At 43.1% G+C, this 20,400-nt stretch overlaps 1 protein-coding gene across 2 annotated transcripts in view; it reads right to left on the reverse strand.

Annotated features, from left to right (window-relative positions):
- Positions 1 to 447: 447 nt before the first annotated feature.
- Positions 448 to 20,400, reverse strand: part of FHL3 (four and a half LIM domains 3) — a 108,251-nt gene continuing 88,298 nt past the window's right edge. For both annotated transcript variants that reach the window (XM_073562410.1, XM_073562409.1), the window contains 3 exons: positions 11,760 to 11,929; positions 11,427 to 11,613; positions 448 to 935 (listed from right to left, as the gene is read on the reverse strand). In XM_073562410.1, coding sequence (XP_073418511.1) covers positions 784 to 935; positions 11,427 to 11,613; positions 11,760 to 11,929 — 509 coding nt within the window. In that variant the 3' untranslated portion in view covers positions 448 to 783. The remainder of the gene's footprint in view (positions 936 to 11,426; positions 11,614 to 11,759; positions 11,930 to 20,400) is intronic.

Consider the following 20,400-nt stretch of genomic DNA (forward strand, 5'->3'; position numbering starts at 1 on the left):
TGTGGATGGATACCTGGCCTTGGTATTTCCCTTGTCATATCTGTAAACTCGTAAAGAGCTGGATATTGGCTTAAAGGGCCACTTAATATGGTGGTAATGGTGGTTTCCGAAAGGAGCCACTCCTTGGCTGGGTCCTTCCCTGGAGGAAGATCTGGCTAGTCCCGTGTTTGAGACTCTTAAATGAGGCTCCACGGACTTTATTTGCATGTGGTGCAAAACAGACATGACAAAAGATTGTTACTGCCCTCGAGTTCTCAAGGTGGACTACCTCTCTAAATGTGCATCTGTGGCATACATAAAGTAAAGGGATGTGCTATTTAAAAGGAGACTAACAGCCATGAATACATTTGTTAAAGCAGATTCCTCACACTACAGATCAAGTTTGTTTTAATAGTAAACTTTACATATAATAGAAAATGTGCATTACCAAAAAGCTATACCAAAACGTCAGCCTGAAGATGATTTTATTTTTTTATTATACAATCATTTTGCTTTAGTTTGTTTTTTTTTATACAATATTCCCGAATATATAAATTACAAAGCTGAAGGTTTGTTAACTACTGAAAAATATCCACTGTTTCCTGCAAAATCCAAAGTGAACAAACAGATGTACTCCAGCAACGGAAAAAGTAAGCAATGCAGACAAGTAATAGAGTGTCAAAAGCTGTCGTAAGGACACAGTTACTGTGCAGTCCACAAGCATATTAGGGAGAGTAGCCTATTGCTCCATAGGCTAGTTGATTCAAGACAAAGGGGTACATATTGGTGCCCGCTCGGGAAAATTTATAGGTCACTGTTGCAGTCACGACACAGAATGTCCTCGTTATCGGGAATAAATCCTTTTCCTACTAGGGAACATGAGCAACGGGAGCAGTTAAAGCAGCTGTGATGCCAGTGCTTGTCTTCAAAGGAGACATACTTGCCACCTCCAAAACCTAAAAGAATCAAACAGAAAAAATAAATAAACTTGTACAAAAATAAAAAAGTATCTTGAACTTTTAATATAGGGAACATGTGTTGTGATTATATTTGGTGCATGTCTAAAGAGCTCACTGAATTGCCTAAAAGGGGCCTATTATTAGTGGACAGTTTTTTCTTTTTTTACTCCCACATACACATGAACGCTTCGCTGAGCTTGCATGTTTTCTCAAGGAGGAGAAGGAAGAAAGCGGTTGCCTACAACTCTGACTTCAGCTCATCTCCAGGGACAAAAAAAAAAAAAAAAAAAAGAGCCATCTTCATGCTGACATCTGTCAGGGTGTAGTCAGCAGGCACTCAGACATTGAATAATCACCGGGTCCTACCAAAATCAGATGTTTTAGGTGACTTTAATCCATTAGTGACAAAGTCAATTTTAACCTTAATAACCAGGCCAAATTTTCACCTTATGTGGTAATAACTCTGGAATGCCTCTACGGATCCCAGTGATTCTGAAACTGTTTTTTCGTGACATATTGTGCTTCATGATCGTGGTAAAATTTGTTCGATATGACTTGCATTTCTTTCTGAAAATATCGGAAATTTTGAAAATTTAAAAACTTAACTTTCTGATTTAAAGACTAAAAAATTAGGCACAAAACATGGTGGAGGGGGAACACTATGAAAAAAGATAGATAGATGAAAATTCATGCAGTGCATGAGACTGTCAGTGAGACATTTGACAGCCTGCGATACCCAGCTTATAGGTGGATCGCACAGGCCACCGTACCCTGTGGTCATCACATGACCTTAGGGTACCATGGCAATTATCAGCACCCGCAATTCTCATCGCATGGTTCCATAGTTACTAAAGGGGTCTTGTAACCCTCTTTGTAATAAAATACCGCTGTTGCGATCGACAGTGGTATTTAAGGGATTACCAAGGTCCCGATTGGCTTCAATACCGGCTGGGGCCAATACCGCAGGGCGTTGGCTGTCATGTACAACTGACATCCGCGGGAACTGCGGCTGCCTTATACGCTTATTTCCGATCGCGGTTTTAAACCGGGGATGAAGGAATAAGGCCTCTTAACCGCTGTTTTAATGCGTCCTGGCAGTTGTTAAGGGTTTAATGTGTAAGAGAGCATTTAGTGGTATGACTTGCACTATAAGGACAAAAATATTGGGAAACACGGCAACCATTTATTAAGGGTTTTTCATTCATTCCCGTTCCCAAGGGTGTACAAAATCCAGAATTCAGCCATGCAGCCTGCTTGCACAAATATTTATGAGTGTTCTGCCCTCTGATATAGGGCAGTCTGTTTGTGTTATGTGCTCTGAATAAAGCAATATGTTTGTATTTTGTGCTGGGTTAATTAATTATAGCACATCTAGTGATGGCTGAATTTATAGCAGTGTCTGATAGCATTATATAGTCTGTGCCTTTAACAGAAGCAATGCACTATGAGATTGAAGAAGTGCTTTGTGGGAAGGAAGCAATGCATTCTGGGATGAAGGGCCATTTTGCTTCTGTGTATATCATAGGATGCACATGTTTACCTGTCCTCCATCTTAATTCTCCAACTTGAATTCGTTATCCGCTTAAAGCATATCTGTTTTACCGCGCATGTTCTATACTCTTCACAAATAAACAAGTTAGACTACAGAGAACAGTCTGCTTATTTTGGAAGACAGAGCTGTGGTTTATGCTGTATGCTGGATTGCACATCGTGTCAGCGTGTCTGAAGGAAGAATAGTAAAACAGATGCCAGATGCCTGTGATAGTGAATTCAGGCTGTAAGGGACCGCTATCACCCAGACTGCTCTGCATACGGGTTCTACAGCAGCCGCCATACAGCTGCAGGAGACAAGTCCAGGGCCAGTAAAACAGATTGCCATACACCAGCGACAGTGAATTCAGGCTGTAAGGGACCGCTATCACCCAGACTGCTCCGCACACGGGTACTACAGCAGCCGCCGTACAGCCGCAGGAGACAAGCCCAGGGCTCAGTAAAGGACCGCCGGTCGCACGCGGTGATTGCATAGACTGTACGGGACCGCTAACACCCACACTGCTCCGCTTACGGGTATCACAGCAGTCGCCATACAGCCGCATAATGCTACCGCAGCCCGTCAAGAAGAGCTACATCTTCCCCGCCACGCGGAAGCTGCTATACATAGACTATTTCCCACCAATATACTAAGCAACACTCAGCTAAACGCACAATGTCTCGGAAAAGTACATCTTGACTCAAAACAAGGTCACGAGCAAGCTCCAGCAGGTCGTCCTTAGCAGAGCTAGCTGCTGTCGCTTGCGCCGAGGTCGAAGCAGCCAAAGCGAGATCCTCCTTCACCGAACGAGAGATGCATCTAAAGCTGAGACAAGCAGATCAAGACGCAGAAACCGCTCGTTTGCAAGCAGAGCTAGAAAGACTTGCGGCAGACAAAGAGACAGCAGCTGCAATAGCTAAAGCAGAGTATTTGGAAGCTATGAAAGATCCTGATTCTGAGAGACACAGCAGCATTCTTGGACCAGATCTAGAGCAGCAAGATCCAGCACAACGCGTCGCAAAGTACGTCCGTCAACATTCCGGCGTAGATGAGAGCCCTGGTGCATCATATCAATCAGCCCATTCCGATTACCAGCGATCCAACCCCGAGCTTCACTACCATAGGCGAGGAGACGTCCAGCACAGAGATGTCGACTACAGCTACCGTTCCACTGAAAAGAAGGTACAGCTGCCATCCCGCCTTAAATAGACACCTTCAACAAGGTCCTGCATAGAGTATCCGGAGTCACAAGCGTCTTACAGGTATGGTGATGCACCACACACTAGACATAACTATCACACACCGGCTTGTGCCAGCACTGACAGCCATCAAAACCTTGCAAAGTTCCTTGCCTGCCAAGAACTGACAAACCCGAGAACTATCGGTCATGGCGAGCCTCGTTCCGGAATGCCATTCATGGTCTGGACCTTTCTTGTGGTGAGGAGTTAGATCTCCTGGTAAAGAGGCTCGGAAGCGAGTCAGTCGAGCATGCCAAAAGACAGAGACATTAATGTAAAGCATCCTCGCACAGCCCTACATAAGGTGTGGGAAAGACTCGAATGCTATGGGGCAGTAGAAGTCATAGAGAATGCTTTATATAAAAGAATTAAAGATTTTCCTAAGATAGGAAATAAAGTATATCTAAAGCTTAGACAGAGATTTGTTGAATGAGTTGCAGGTTGCCCCGCTGAAGGAGACTTGCCTGGATTGGCATTCTTAGATACCGCTAGGGGGTGTCAATCTGATAGTACAGAAACTTCCTTACAACCTACAAGAAAAGTGGATTACATGTGGTTCAGAGTATAAACACAATCATAATGTATCATTTCCTCCTTTCAGTGTATTTGTTGATTTTGTCACCAAACAATCTAGGATTAGAAATGACCTTGGCTTTGATTTTACTCTGTCGTGTTCCACTGCCACTGGTGTCAAACCCGGTAAGACACCCGTGGCAGTCCACAAAACTAACATGGATTCCACAGGCCCTCCTCACAAGGTGAATAAGACCCCTCCAGATGAGAGCAAACCTCAGAATGTCAGTAAATATTGTCCTCTACACAAGAAACCACATCCTCTACTAAAATGCAGAGCCTTCAGGGAGAAGTCTTGGATCGTAAAGGTTTCCTGTTGCGAGTTCATTCTCGGGTTCACCAGTTGTGAGTTCCCCTTCTGGACTCCCTCTGGTGGTGACGGGAGGTGGTGCGGCTGGTTTGATCGGTGGAGATCTGCCACCTGAGAATGAGGATGATGATTGGATCTCAGGATTCTCAGATTGGATTTAAGACAGCCGACGCCCTATTCAGTTGCTGGTGATTCCTTCTGGCTTGTCAGCTCTTGGTTTTCAGCTCTGTTCCAGTCATCTGAGGCGAAGTTTTTCTGCTAATGTTCACACTTCATTTTGTTGGTCTATTCAGTTTTGTGTGGTCTGCCAGCCCCGGCTGAGCTGAATTTCCACTCTTATCAGTATTTTGCCAATTGGCTTTTTGTCCCTTACTAGTTCGGTCTCTTTTAGCTCTGTCTCAGAATATTTCAGAGTGCTGATATAGTGGGAGAAGTCTAGTGATTTCAGGCTTAATTTTGCTATCAGAAGTGTTGGACATTATTTTGTAGGGTTTTTTGCAGGTTGCAGTGTCTTCCCTTTCCTGTCTAGTTAGTTTGGGCCCCATCATTTGCTCAGCCTATTTTCCTGCCTGTGTTTGTGCCTTCATCTTGTTTCACCGTCAATACATGTGTGGGGGCTGTCTATTCCTTTGGGATCTGCTCTGGGACAGTTAGTTTTCCCTTTTCTTGCTTTAGGCTTATGTAGTCCTCCAGCCGTGACGAGGCGTCTAGGTTCATCGTAGGCACGCTCCACGGCTACTGCTAGTTGTGTGGTAAGATCAGGGATCTGCAATCTGCATAGTTACCAACCACTCTGGTTTTCTGTGGCTTAGCTTGTTTTGTTTTTTTCTCCTCGGTGACCCATTCATAACAGTTTCCTCAAGGAGAACAACATCTGCTTCAAATGTTGTGCCGCAACCTCTCACTTCGCCAGGAACTGTGAAGCTAGCGTGAAATGTGCAGAATGCAGCAGCACGGATCACAATACAGCCTTGCACCCTGGATCACCTCCATGAGTGTTGTCACAAGCAGAGAAGCATGATGGAAAGCAGAAGGACACTGACGAAAACACCCCGGATGTCAGGTCTAAATGTACTGAGATCTGTAGAGGACTCACAGGAGGAAGGTCCTGTTCAAAAATTTGCCTTGTCCGAGTTTATCCTGCAGGCCGCAAGGACAAAGCCTTCAAGATTTATGCAATCCTGGATGACCAAAGTAACAGGTCTCTAGCCAGGTCCATCTTCTTTGACAACTTCAGCATTGTAGGCCCTGGTTCTCCCTACACCCTGAGAACATGTTCAGGTACCGTTGAGACGGCGGGAAGAAAAGCAACCAGATACAAAGTGGAGTCCATAGATGGCCAGATCTGCCTATCACTACCAACCATCCTGGAGTGCAACCAGATTCCTGACAACAGGTCAGAAATACCTTCACAGGAGGTGGCGACATATCACCCCCATCTAAAGCGTATAGCCCACCTGATACCTGAACTAGATCCACCCCAATAGCTCTACTTCTGGGAAGAGATATACTGCAAGTCCACAAGGCTAGAGAATGTATAAACAGCTCCAGGAATGCTCAGTACGCACAGAGGCACGACCTTGGATGGGTCATCATAGGGGACGTCTGCCTAGGAGGAGCACACAAGCCGGCCTTAGTTGACAGCATGCTTACCAATACTCTTGAAAATGGATGTCCGTCTCTCTTCCAGCCATGTAAGAGTAGCTTCCTGGTAAAAGAGTTGCCACACAATGCTCCTCTACCTTGTCCATTAGCTGATCCTTCCTGTGAAGACCACTCATGTGACAGCGACCAAGATCACATAGGGTGCACAGTTTTCCACAGAACAAGAGAGGACAACAAGGTAGCAATGTCCATAGAAGACAGACTGTTTTTGGACATCATGGATAGGGAGATGGTAAGAGGAGTCAAAGAGTTGGATGGCCCCTCTACCATTTAAACCCCAGAGGCAACGCTTACCCACCAGTCAGAAGTCTTGTAAGGGTTGGCACCATTGCAAACACGCATTTACCGCTCCGAACCTGAAAAGTGCCAAAAACACGATAATTCGTGCCATGCAACACGAGTGTTATGCCAAAGAAATAGACAACCTCAACAAAGGTCAACCCATTTCTAGAGACAGCGTCTTGAAAAAGCTTGATCCAATAATTGACCAAAACGAGCTGATACGAATTGGAGGTCGTCTTCAGAAAGCCAAGGTGGAATTCGTGGAAAAACACCCTGTAATAATTCCTGGCCATCATCATGTGACTACTCTGCTCGTACAGCACCATCATGTTTTGGTGAAACATCAGGGCCGATTGTTTACCGAAGGGAAAATATGAACTGCTGGACTATGGATAGTCGGAGCAAAGAGATGTGTGAGTAAACTCATCTTCAACTGTGTGACTTGTCGCAAACTCCGCGGCGCGACTCAAAGCCCAAAGATGGCCAATCTCCCATCAGACAGAGTTAGTATGGATCCTCCCTTTACCAACGTTGGCCTGGATGTATTCAGGCTGTGGTCTGTGGTTGCACGGCATACTAGAAGAGTCCAAGCCAACGCAAAACGCTGGGCAGTTATGTTTACCTGCATGTCCATCAGAGCGGTCAACATCGAAGTGATTGAATCCATGGACACATCAAGTTTCATAATTGCACTCCGACGCTTCATTGCCATCAGAGACACCGTGAAACACATTCGCTCTGACAGAGGCACAAGTTTCATAGGAGCAGTGAAAGAACTCCAAATTCCTTCCAACCTAGACATTACCAGTGTGGAAAGATACCCGAGTGAACATCTTAGAATATCTTCTTGCAAGAAGGTAGCACAAGACTCACACATGAAGGTTTGACTATATTCTTGGCAGAAGTTTCGGCCATCATAAATGCCAGACCATTGACTGCACTCTCCAGTGATACTGAAGATCCAACCATCCTCACTCCCACCATGTTACTCAGAAATCCGACACTCCTAGCGCTCTACTGGGAGAATTCAACAAGGACCTCTACAGATGTCAATGGGGACAATTTCAAAGTCTCTCCAAACTTTCTGGGACAGATGGAGAAAGCAATACCTCTCCACATTATAGCCTAGGAAGAAGTGGCAGATCGACAAGCCAAACATCAAACCCGGTGATATTGTGCTCATGAAAGACAACCAGTCACACCGAAATGAGTTGCCACTAGGCCTCATCACTAAGGTGTTCCCAAGCAAAGATGATGAGGTGCGCAAGGTTGAGGTCAAAGTGTGGAAGGCTGTGGAGAGTAAACTATTCCTCAGACCAGTTGTGGAGCTAATCCTATTGCTTTCGCCTAAAGAGCCTGTAAGTTGCATCAGTTGATGCCAAGCAGGGAGTGTTCTGCCCTATGATATAGAGCAGTCTGTTTGTGTTATGTGCTCTGAATAAAGCAATATGTTTGTATTTTGTGCTGGGTTAATTATAGCACCATCTATTGGTGGCTGAATTTATAGCAGCGTCTTTGATAGCATTATATAGTCTTTGCCTTTAACAGAAGCAATGCACTATGGGATTGAAGCAGTGCTTTGTGGGAAAGAAGCAATGCATTCTGGGATGAAGGGCGATTTTGCTTCTGCGTATATCATAGGATGCACATGTTTACCTGTCCTCCATCTTAATTCTCCAACTTGAATTCGTTATCCGCTTAAAGCATATCTGTTTTACCACGCATGTTCTATACTCTTCACAAATAAACAAGTTAGACTACAGAGAACAGTCTGCTTATTTTGGAAGACAGAGCTGTGGTTTATGCTGTATGCTGGATTGCACATCGTGTCAGCGTGCCTGAAGGCAGAATAATGAGAGAATGGCTTTTACTAAAAAGAGCTCGCTGAAATCTGACGTGCTACTGTAATACTACCATTGTAACAAGTCGGCTCATAAAAGGTCTTCCTTTCTAAATATTCCATCAACTCTGAGTGGTATTATTAAAAAGTGGAAGGGTTTAGCAACTATACAGCAACTGGGCCATAAAGTGGAGACCTTCTAAAGTTATGCTGACTCCATAAATGCAGAATTCCAGCTGCCTGCAAGCCTTACACCACCAAGCACAATGCCAAGTGTTGAATGAAGTGCTGTGAAGCATGCTACCACGGGTCTCTGGAGCAGTGGAAACTTGTTCTGGGCAGTATAAAATCACCCTTTGCTATCTGGCAATCTAGTACAGGAGTCTGGGTTTACAAATGCCTAGAATGATGGGACCTAGAGATATGGGGGTCTAGGGTTGGTCCATATGACTATTCCACAGCACAAAAAAAAAAAAAAAAAAAAAAAAAAAGGTTTATAAAAGCACAGTTAAGTTTGATATGGAAGAATTTGATGTGTCCACACAGAGCCCTAACCTCAACCCCGCCAAATGCATTTGGCATAGACAAAAAAGGAAAGAGTCAGGCTCTCTAATCCAACATCAGTGTCTGACCTCACAAATGCTTTTCTGGATGAATGGACAAAATTTCCCACAGACACTTCAAAATCTTGTAGAATGTTTTCCCAAAAGAGATGGAAACTGGTTTACCTGCAAAGTTGGGACCAGCTATATTATTAGCCAACAATTTGTCCATATATTGTATAGAAAATAGAGGAGACTTGAGTTAAGAACATATACATGTACATCAATGCAGACTATGAAGGAACAAAGGCAGGTAGAGAAAAGTGACGTCCAAATTGTTGTACATTGGTGAGAGTAAGGTACTTAATGAAGCAAAAATACAATCATATTCAGATATAAATTGTGGATGATAATTGTAGAACTCAACCTCCTCACACGTAGGAAATATTCCTCTGACTACTTTCTCCTCACTCGCTCTGTTCTCACCACTTAGTAACAAGCTATGCAAACAATGCACAAACTTCTCAAGCACACATGGGCCGAAATATCAAGCTCAGCATGTATTTAAAGGGAATCAGTCAGCAGCTTTCTGTATGGAATCTGACAGCAGCATGATGTAGGGCAGATAGCATGATTACAGTAGCTAGAGCCTCCCCCACCAAGCATTTTTTATGTTTTACTACCTCACAACATGGAATTTAATTGTTTTTTTTTAAAGGGTTTGCATCAGTTCATATAAAACATGCCTACAACTGTGAAAATTTGTTTTTCCTTTTAATGTGAACCAAACAACAAATAGGACAAATATAAGTTTTCACCCCCATAAAGTCAGTACTTTGTAGAGCCTCCTTTTGTGGCAACTACAGCTGCAAGTTGCTTTGGATAAGTGTATATGAGCTTTCCACTGGGATTTTTGCCCATTCCAAGGCAAAACTACTCCAGCTAAACATCAAGTTAGATGGTTTCCCCTGGTGAAGAGTAATCTTCAAGTCTGACCACAGATTCTCAATTGGATTAAGAGCTTGCCTTTGACTAGGCCACTCCAAAACATTTACACGTTTCCCTTTAAACCACTCGAGTGTTGCTTTAGCAGTATGCTTTGAGTCATTGTCTAGTTGAAAGTGAAACTGCGTCCTAGACAAATAGGTTTTGCTCAAGAAAATCCCTGTATTTTGCACCATCTGTCTTCCACTCATCTCTGACCATTTTCCCTGTACCTGCTCACGAACAACATCTGTACAGTATGATGCTGCTACCACCATGTTTCACTGTGGGGATAGTATTCTCTGGCAGTGTTAATTTGGCGCCAAACATAGCGTTTACATTGGTGGCCAAAAAATAAAATGTTTGCCTCATCTGACCACAGCACCTTCCTACATTCATTTGGGGAGTCTCCCACGTCTTTTGGCAAACTCTAAACAAGCCTTACAATTTTTGTGTGCAAGCAATGGCTTTTTTCTGTCCACTCTTTCCATAAAGGACACCACTATGGAGTGTATGGCTTATTGTGGTCATACAGACAGATACTCCAGTCTCTGCTTTGGAACGCTGCAGCTCCTTCAGGGTTACCTTTGGTCTATATGCTGCCTCTTTGATTAATGCCCTCCTTGCTCAGGCTAGGAGTTTTAGTAGGTGGCCCTCTATTGGCATATTTGTTGTGCTACCTTGTTCTATTTGATAGTGGATTTGATGGTGCTCCAGGGGATCATCAGAGATTGGGATTTTTTATTTTATGTTTTTTAAATAACCCAACCCTGATTTCTTAACAACTTTGTCTCTGGCTTGTTTGGAGATGTCCTTGGTCTTGATGGTGTTTAGGTGTTTAGTTAGTGGTGCCTCTTACTTAATGGTGTTGCAAACTTCATTGCAAAAGGGGTGAATACATATGCATACATCAATTTTTAGTTATTCGATCCCATAAATTTTATTTATGCCTATTATTTTTCTCACTTCACCAATTTAGACTATTTAGTGCGGATTCATCACACACAATTGGTTTACAAAGATTGCAAAAATATTTGAACACAGGTTATGTAACAAAACAGGTAAAAAGCCAAGGGAGTGAATACTTTTGCAAGCCACTGTACATACAGAACTGCTTGGCATAGTTTAGAATCTCTGCTGAAGATACACAGCTCAGCATTCTGACCACTGTTGTATGATTGGCAGCTTCCGTGTACACAATACATTGTCAGTAAGATACGAATCAATGGTGGGTCAGGTTTACACATATTAGCTGGACTACCTGGCACGAGACATCTAGTCCTGCATAGATAATCTTTTGCTGATACAACACAGTATTGTATTGAAACTATAGCTGAGCAAGTGACATCCTTGGAATGAGGCTCTCTGCCCCTATATTATTCTGCTCTAAGATTACATGGCAAGAACCTGCTGACAGATTCCCTTTAATGGACATGGCAGGATACCGGTAAAACACCCATTTAACAATACATAACTTATTAATTTATCTTTTACATATTACAAATCAAAGCAAAATAATATACCTGTGATAGGTTTAGTGCATCCAAAGCATTTCTTGGCATATAAATTTCCGAAACACTTGATACAATAAGGCTTCTCATCCTGCGAAGTAAATTGTTGACCAGCCAACTGCGTTTTACACCCAGTACAGACAAAACATTCTTTGTGCCATGGCTCATCCCGGTAGGTTACGCCACCTTTGGTCAATGACTGCAAAGTAAAAGGACTGCGTTAATTATTAGTGAAATTGAAGGCAGTTATCCAAGTGAGTCACAAAATCAATCCAGATAATTCTTGGCATTGGATATATAGTAAAGGTCTAGTAGCAGGTTTGTGTTTGTGTCGCTTTCTCTTACCTTCTTACAATGTGTACAACGTGGGGCAAACTTGCTCTCATAACATGGGATGCAATAATGGGCCTGGTTATCAGGAATAAATGAGCGAGAGCCGATCGGTTGCTTACAGCTATTACATATGAAACAGTGCTCATGCCAAGTCTGTCCATTATATTCCAATTTGCGTGATCCTGCAGGAAAAAGCAAGATGAACATTCATGCTCACAAGTATTTTTACGTACGTAATTCATTATGGCTGAAACTACTCTTAAAATTTTTCATTTCAGACCCATTTCTTTTCGTTCTTTGCTCTTCTGTAAACACCAGTCAGGGAAGCATAATTATCTGTTTTCTAGGAAAAGTCCACATGGGCTTAAAATATTTTAAATATTTATAGCCTGAAGAAGCCTTTAATCCTATTACTGCTGTCCTAAGAAGACTTCAGTGCAGAGCCAAGGCACACACTGACAAGTGCTGCATCTAATCCCGAAGAACACAGAAAAAGGAAAGCCGCACAAAAAGACAAAAATAGATAAGGGATCTCAACCTAGTTAAAGGGAATCTGTCATCTCATTTTTCCGATATGAGATGTAGCCACCGCCATCAGGGGATTATCTACAGCATTCTGTAATGCTGTAGATAAGCTCCCAATGTAACCTGAAAGATAAGAAAAACTAGTTAGATTATACTCACCCGGGGGTCCGATCCCATGGGTGTCGCGGTCCGGTGCCTCCTATCTTCTAATGATGACGTCCTCCTCCTCACTTCTGCCGCGGCTCCTGCACAGGCGTACTTTATCTGCCCTGTTGGGGGCAAAGCAGAGTGCTGCAGTGCGCAGGTGTCGGGAAAGGTCAGAGGTCCAGTGCACTGCAGTACTTTACTCTGCCCTCAACAGGGCAGATGAAGTACGCCTGCGCAGGAACCGCAGCAGAAGTAAGAAGGAGTGGAGGCGCCAGACCGGACTGCAACACCCATCGGACCGGACCCCCGGGTGAGTATAATCTAACTCGTTTTTCTTATCTTTCAGGTTACATTGGGGGGGCTTATCTACAGCATTACAGAATGCTGTAGATAAGCCCCTGATGGCAGTGGCCGCATCTCATAGGGCAAAAATGAGGTGACAGTTTCCCTTTAAGTGAAAAAGCAAACATGTAATCCAATACTAATAACTGTCATCACAGGATTTACTCTGGCTATAGCTAGAAAGACACTGAACAATCATACTCTCCTCTAGCACAATGATCATGAATGTGTAGAATTGTTAAACTTGTAAATTACTGGTTTAGGGTGAAATAAGACTTAGGGTTCATACTCATTTGTGAGAAGAGCAGACGAGTGCAATCCGATAAAGAAAAAAAAAAACAAAAAAAAAAACACAACACTAAATGCACTGATTAATGTTATTCTGCTCATCTGCAATTTTTTTCTCAACTCGGACTGAGGAAAAAAAAAAATTTCTTAGCATTCTTTGATTTGTCGCATATATCGGACGAGACTTTCCAATCCAAGTCAATGGGTACAAGAAAAAAAAATAAAAATCACAAGGACCATGTGTATGCCATCCAATTTTTACACATCTCCTAAAAAACCCAACATTTCATCAACCGAGTTCAGTGCATTCACTGTGTGACCAGTCAGAAAACATATGATAGAAAGATGTCAACCACATACATAAGTGCTGAGGTGTGTATTTTCATGTTCATAGATTTGGCTAATAATTAAAGAACATTCTCACGACATAGTGGTGATGTAAAGTGAGGTGAACGGAGTTTCATCGGCTAAGAACTCCGCTCAATTAATTCACGTCACTGTAAGACACTGATTGCTGCATTATCATGCACAGCTTAGTGTCTTTGCTGGATGGCAGGCTAAAAACTTGCACCATCACAACATTTAGCATGCCACCTAGATGTAGCAGGGCGTGACCACTGGATTATCATCTCGTCGGACAGGCAAGGATTATGGTTGTTTATTATTTTTTTATCCTTTACAGGGGACATACCATACCTTTATTTGAAAAAAAAAAAAGCCTATCATTGTCTTTCAATTAATAGACTTTTTCTGGGTGTTTTTTTTTTTTTTATTTACAATGACTGTGGGGTTAGTAATGAGGGCGTCTTATAGATGGCTCTCCATTACTAACCCCTGGGCTTTTTGTCACCTGCCAATACAAAGCTGACATCAACCCCAATACTATTACTCCACTTGTCACTGCCCTAGGCCAACTGTGAAGAGTGGAGGCTAATTGCCAGAATTGGTGCATCTTATGGATGTGGGAGGGGGGCCAATATCCATGGCCCCTTTCTAAATTATTAAGATCAACTCAAAGCTGTCTGCCTAGCCTTGGCTGGTTAATTATAGCCCCCCCATGTCATTTTAATAACCAATAAAGACTAGAAACACCTGCCCCTAGCCATCAGCTAGTAATTAAAATTTCAGATGGATGCTAGGTGAGAAAAACTGCATTGTAATTGCATGACACATGTTTGCGTTTTCAAGAAAAACATCGGACCGATTTTATTCATGCTGATGGGTATGAGCCCTTTGGGTGTAAATAAGTAAAAAAAGAAAAATGTAACAGTCTGTTTCCGTCTATGAGATGCTTGCGGGGGGAGTCAGGCAGCTCGTACAGACATTCAAGTGTTAGGAAATCCTGGGGGAAAAGATGGAACTCTTGCAGAATTGTAAGGTCCATAGAAATCAGCATAAAGCTACATGCGCACGTTGAGTACTTGCTAGGAAAAATTTCTGCATGTCTTGGCAGGAAAAATGCTGTGGCAAAAAAAGCGCGTATTGGACGTGTTTTTGTACAGCAATGAAGGCTTTTTTGAGCTTAATTAAGATCTATAAAAAAAAAAAAAAAAAAATAATAATGTTTTGTGATGCAATTTCTTGGTTCAACACCACCTTTTTCATTCATATGTAGTGCCCATCAGAGTAATGGTATTAGGGCTCGGTGTCAGCAGATGTCATTGACACCTAACCCTAGGCTTAGAAATGAAAAGGTGTCAGCCCGACACCCTCATTACCAAGCCGATAAGTGTACACAAACAGTCACCAGCCTATGCAGAAGCGTTAACAGAACTAACATAGGCTGTAACCAAACAGCAGAGGGAAAGCCGACGGATGAGGGCTGATGTTAATATTCTGGGAAGGAGCCAATAGCCATAAAGGTTCCCAGGCTAATATCAACTCACAGCTGATTGCGTAGTCTTTACTGGCTAGTTTACAGGGGGACCCCAGAAAAAAATTGACCTAGGGTCCCCCTATAAAATCTAACCAGCCAAGGCTAGGCAGACAACTGTGGGCTGATATTAATAGCCTAGGAGGTGGCCATGGATATTGGCCCCTCCCAAACTAAAAACATCAGCTCTCAGCCACCCCAGAAAAGGTGCATCTATAAGATGCACCAAATCTGGCGCTTAGCCTCGCTCTTCCCACTTGCCTTGTAGCAGTGGCAAGAGGGGTTCATATTTGTGGGGTTGATGTCCACTTTGCATTGTCAGGCGACATCAGGCCCACAGAGTAGTAATGGAGAAGCGCCTATAAGACACACTTAAGCCATACTTACCGAACGCCTAATCCACAGAAGCCAACGTCTCCTGCAACAAAAATAAAATAAACCACAATATTCCTCATCTGTCAGCAGAGAAGATAATCCATAATGTCCCACGACGATCCTGATGACTGACAGCAGTCACTGACATGACTGTTCTCCAAGACTGCCGGTGATACACTGACAGGAGGTAATTGCTCTCGCAGTGCATCGCTGAGCTACCATGAGAAAACTCTCACTTAGTGTTGTGAGAGCAGCGGAGCTGATCAGCTGATGAACCTCGATGAACGCTCTCACAGCAGCTCAGTGATACACCGACAGGTGGTAATCACTTCCACAGTGTATCGCCAGTGGCCGGGTAGAGCAGCTACATCTCCTGATGTGACTGTCCTATACACGAGATTGCGTGGACTACGGCGGACAGGTGAGTATATGTTGGTTTACTAATTTTGATTATTTCTAGGAGACGAGGGCATCAGGGATTTGGAGTTAGGTGAGTATAATGGGCTTTTTATTTGAATATGTATGTAATTATTTTACTTTTGTTTAAACTGAGCACGGGCGCCGGCTGACGACACTACATCTCCCATCAGCGGCATCTGCTGTCACTGTTATCAGAGCCATGCCTGCTGACCAGTGGTAAGCTTTTTACCGCAGGTCACCGCTGCGGGTCAGAGTCACAGCTGCGGTGTCTCGCTGACATCTCTGACAGCATGACCATGCAGCGCTCTGACGGTCTAACCTGCAGCGTTACTGCCGATAAGAACTACTGTGACGATGTCTCCAACACAGTCACACAGATGACAGAGTGGGAAACACCATAGGAAGCCGGTAAAAACGCAAATAAAAACTCAGCAAATCCATAAACATTTTTATACCTGCGTTTTTGCTGCGGATTTGACTGACTCAGTTGAAGTCAATGGGTGAAAAACGCTGCAGAAAAAAAAAAAAAAAAAAAAAAACGCACTGCAAATACTCAAGGAAATTTACTGATCACGTGCACAACACTTCAGGATTGTCATTGAATTAGCTTGCATAAGGATGGTATGGAGGTTGGTGGAGCCATGTAGGGGGATATCTCTGGACAGCCTTGCATCACTTCTGTCCCAAACAGGGAAGTTGCAGAAAATTGAGAAGCCAAGAAACCTCTGAGCTCATGAAGCGCACATAAATGTACATTATATTATATATATGTTTATACATATACACACACACACACACACACACACACAGTGTACTGTATGTGTGTGTGGTGTATGTATGTGTCTGTCCACGGTTTGAGAAAACATATCCGACACCGTTGTGTGGGAAGATTACCCTAAATGTCCGTACATGTATTTTTCTCCACATTAAATAAAAAACACCTTAATCCCACTTGGAACGGGTGCTCAATCCCATAACGAAAAAACAGAACATATCATTGTAGAGAAGAGAGAAAGCAGGATGGCACTCACTGTTCATAAGAATCAAATCACTTTATTTCACATACACAGGGCATCGGCATAGGCACGGGAGCAATGTGCTGGAAGTCCGTCTTCCAGCACATTGCTCCCGTGCCTACGCTGATGCCCTGTGTATGTGAAATAAAGTGATTTGATTGGTATGTATGTGTCTATATACTCTGTACTGTATAGACTACTGTATATATGATGCATGTGTCTATACTGTATATACTATGTACTGTGCATTACTATATACCATAGATGATATATAGACACTGTGTGAGTATTGTATGTACCGTGTGTGTATATGTGTGTATATATATATATATATATATATATATATATATATATATATATATATATATATATATATATATATATATATATATAGATACACACACACACACATACACACACACTGTGGGTACTGTATATACCTACGTACTACATGGGTACTGTATATACTGAGTACTTATATACAGTGCGAGTACTGTATAGATTGTGTATGTGATATTTCTACATTTGGGGCTTTCATATAGCTTGTATATGAGGTATCAATGTATATATGTAGCTTTTAATGCTTTTGGATATGGGCTGTGGAGCATGGGAAATATGTAATTTAATTTATTGTATGTGGATGAATTTGTGAGATTTGTACAGTGGGGAAAGTATTCAGGCCCCTTTAAATTTTTCACTGTTTCACTGCAGCCATTTGGTAAATTCAAAAAAGTCATTTTTTTTCTCATCAATGTACACTCTGCACTCCATCTTGACTGAAAAAAAACAAACCAAAATGTAGAAATTTTTGCAAATTTATTAAAAAAGAAAAACTGAAATATCACATGGTCATAAGTATTCAGACCCTTTGCTCAGACACTCATTTAAGTCACATGCTATCCATTTCCTGGTGATCCTCCTTGAGATGGTTCTACTCCTTCATTGGAGTCCAGCTGTGTTTAATTAAACTGATAGGCGTGTGCCTTTACAAATCAAGTCCTGTCTATATAAAGGGCCTGTCACACTAAGCGATATCGCTAGCAATATCGCTATAACGTCACTGGTTTTTGTGACGTTATAGCGATATCGCTACATGTGATACTTGCCTCCGACCGGCTCCCCCGCTGTCCATCGCTGATCGCACGAAAACGTCCTGGACTGTTTCTCCTCGTCAGCTTCCTGCTGTGGAGACGAGCGACATGTGGACGCGGGCAGGAGGACGTCAGGATCGCCTCGTCTGACAGATAAGTAGTGACCCCCGACCCCTGTGACGTCGCTGGTGAGATCTGCCTGTGTGGCAGCTCACTAGTGACCACTTAGCGATGTACCAGCGATCCTGACCACGTCATATCGCTGGTCGGGATCGCTGGTACATCGCTAAGTGTGACAGTACCTTTAGACCTCACAGCTCGCTATGCACGCCAGACCAAAAGAGAATCATGAGGTCAAAGAAACTGTCCAAGGAGCTCAGACACAGAATTGTGGCAAGGCACATATCTGGTCAAGGTTACAAAAGAATTTCTGCAGTACTCAAGGTTCCTAAAAGCACAGTGGCCTCCATAATCCTAAGGCTAAGTTCACACGTAGCAGAACTCTCGGGGATATTACCGTAATTAGCTTGCAAAATGCTAGCGTTTTCCAAGCGATCTGTTGCATCGCTTGGAGAACTGATTGACAGGTTGGTCACACGCGTCAAACATAGTGTTTGACAAGTGTGACCAACTTTTTACTACTGAGGCCGCCTATGCAGCATCAGTAGTAAAAGATAAAATGTAAAAAAAAAATAAAAATGGTGTTATTCTTACCTTCCGACGTCCCACGCAGCCGTTCCCAGTAATCCTTTGCGAAAATGCCCGCGATGACGTACGTTCTCGCGGGATCGCAACGTCTCGCGGTGATTCGCGATGACGTCGCGCGAATGACCACGAGACTTCGTGATCTCGCGAGAACGGACGCTATCGCGGGCATTTTCGCAAAGGATTACTGGGAACGAGAGCGTGGAGAGAGGTGGGATGGCTGCGCGGGACGTCGGAAGGTGAGAATAACAATATTTTTTTTTTAAATTCTATTTTTTCACAGGGATATGGTACCCAAAGCCCGGAGGACAGTCTCCTTTCCTCCGGACCTTGGGTACCATCCGCAATTGTTCTGCTTACTTTTCGCATGTTGTGCACAGCCACATGCGGAAAGTAAGCAGAACAATGCATTCCTATGGGTGCGGGATCGCTGCGATTTCGCAAAATTAATGAGCATGCTGCAGTTTTTACCGTGAAGCGATTCAGCCGCGGTAAAAACCGCAGCATTAGCACAGCATTGCGGAATCCCATAGGAATGCATGGGATGCTTATTTTTTGTGTTTTTGCGGCAAAATCGTGCGGTTAAAACCGCCGCGGAAACGCGAAAAAAATGCAACGTGTGAACTCAGCCTTAAATGGACGAAGTTTGGGACCACCAGAACTCTTCCCTAGACCTCACCATCCAGCCAAACTGAGCAATCATGGGAGAAAAGCCTTGGTGAGAGACGTAAAGAAGAACCCCAAGATCACTGTGGCTGAGCTCCGCAGATGCAGTAGGGAGATAGGAGAAAGTTCCACAAAGTCAACTACGACTGCAGCCCTCAACCAGTCGGGCCTTTATGGCAGAGTGACCCGACGGAAGCCTCTCCTCAGTAGAAGACATATGAAAACCTGCATAGAGTTTGCTAAAAGACTATGAGAAATAAGATTCTCTGGTCTGATGAGACGAAGATAGAAATTTTTGGCGATAATTCTAAGCCGTATGTGTGCAGAAAACCAGGCACTGCTCATCACACAATACAATCCCAACAGTGAAACATGGTGGTGGCAGCATCATGCTATGAGGGTGTTTTTCAGCTGCAGAGACAGGACAACTGGTTGCAATTGAAGGAAACATGAATGCAGCCAAGTACAGAGATATATTGTATGAAAACCTCTTCCAGAGTGCTCTGGACCTCAGACTTGGCCGAAGGTTCACCTTCCAACAGACAATGACCCTAAGTACACAATTAAAATAACAAAGGAGTGGTTTCAGAACAACTCTGTGACCATTCTTGACTGGCCCAGCCAGAAACCTGACCTAAACCCAACTGAGCATCTCTGGAGAGACCCGAGAATGGCTGTCCACCAACTTTCACCATCTAACCTGACAGAACTGGAGAGGATCTGCAAGGAAGAATGGCAGAGGATCCCCAAATCCAGGTGTGAAAAACTTGTTTCATCATTCCCAAGACGACTTATGGCTGTACTAGCTCAAAAGGGTGCTTCTACTCAATACTGAGCAAAGGGTCTGAATACTTATGACCATGTGATATTTCAGTTTTTCCTTTAATAAATTTGCAAAAATGTCTACATTTCTGTTTTTTTCAGTCAAGATGGAGTGCAGAGTGTACATTAATGAGAAAAAAAATGAACTTTTTTGAACTTACCAAACGGCTGCAATGAAACAGAGTGAAATATTTTAAGGAGTCTGAATACTTTCCTTACCCTCTGTAAATGGAGGGATGGGGTATATATAGCTTGTGCAGAACTGAGTTAAGGTCTGTTTACACTGCACAATCATCATGAATGAGCTATCCTAGGAATGATTGCATTACGATAACCGTGCAGTGTAAATAGGATACTGTCCACCCGATGAACAAGCAAAAGAC

Source organism: Dendrobates tinctorius, unplaced genomic scaffold (genome assembly GCF_039654945.1).
Source record: "Dendrobates tinctorius isolate UK_male_01 unplaced genomic scaffold, ASM3965494v1 ptg000015l, whole genome shotgun sequence".
Lineage (NCBI taxonomy): Eukaryota > Metazoa > Chordata > Amphibia > Anura > Dendrobatidae > Dendrobates > Dendrobates tinctorius.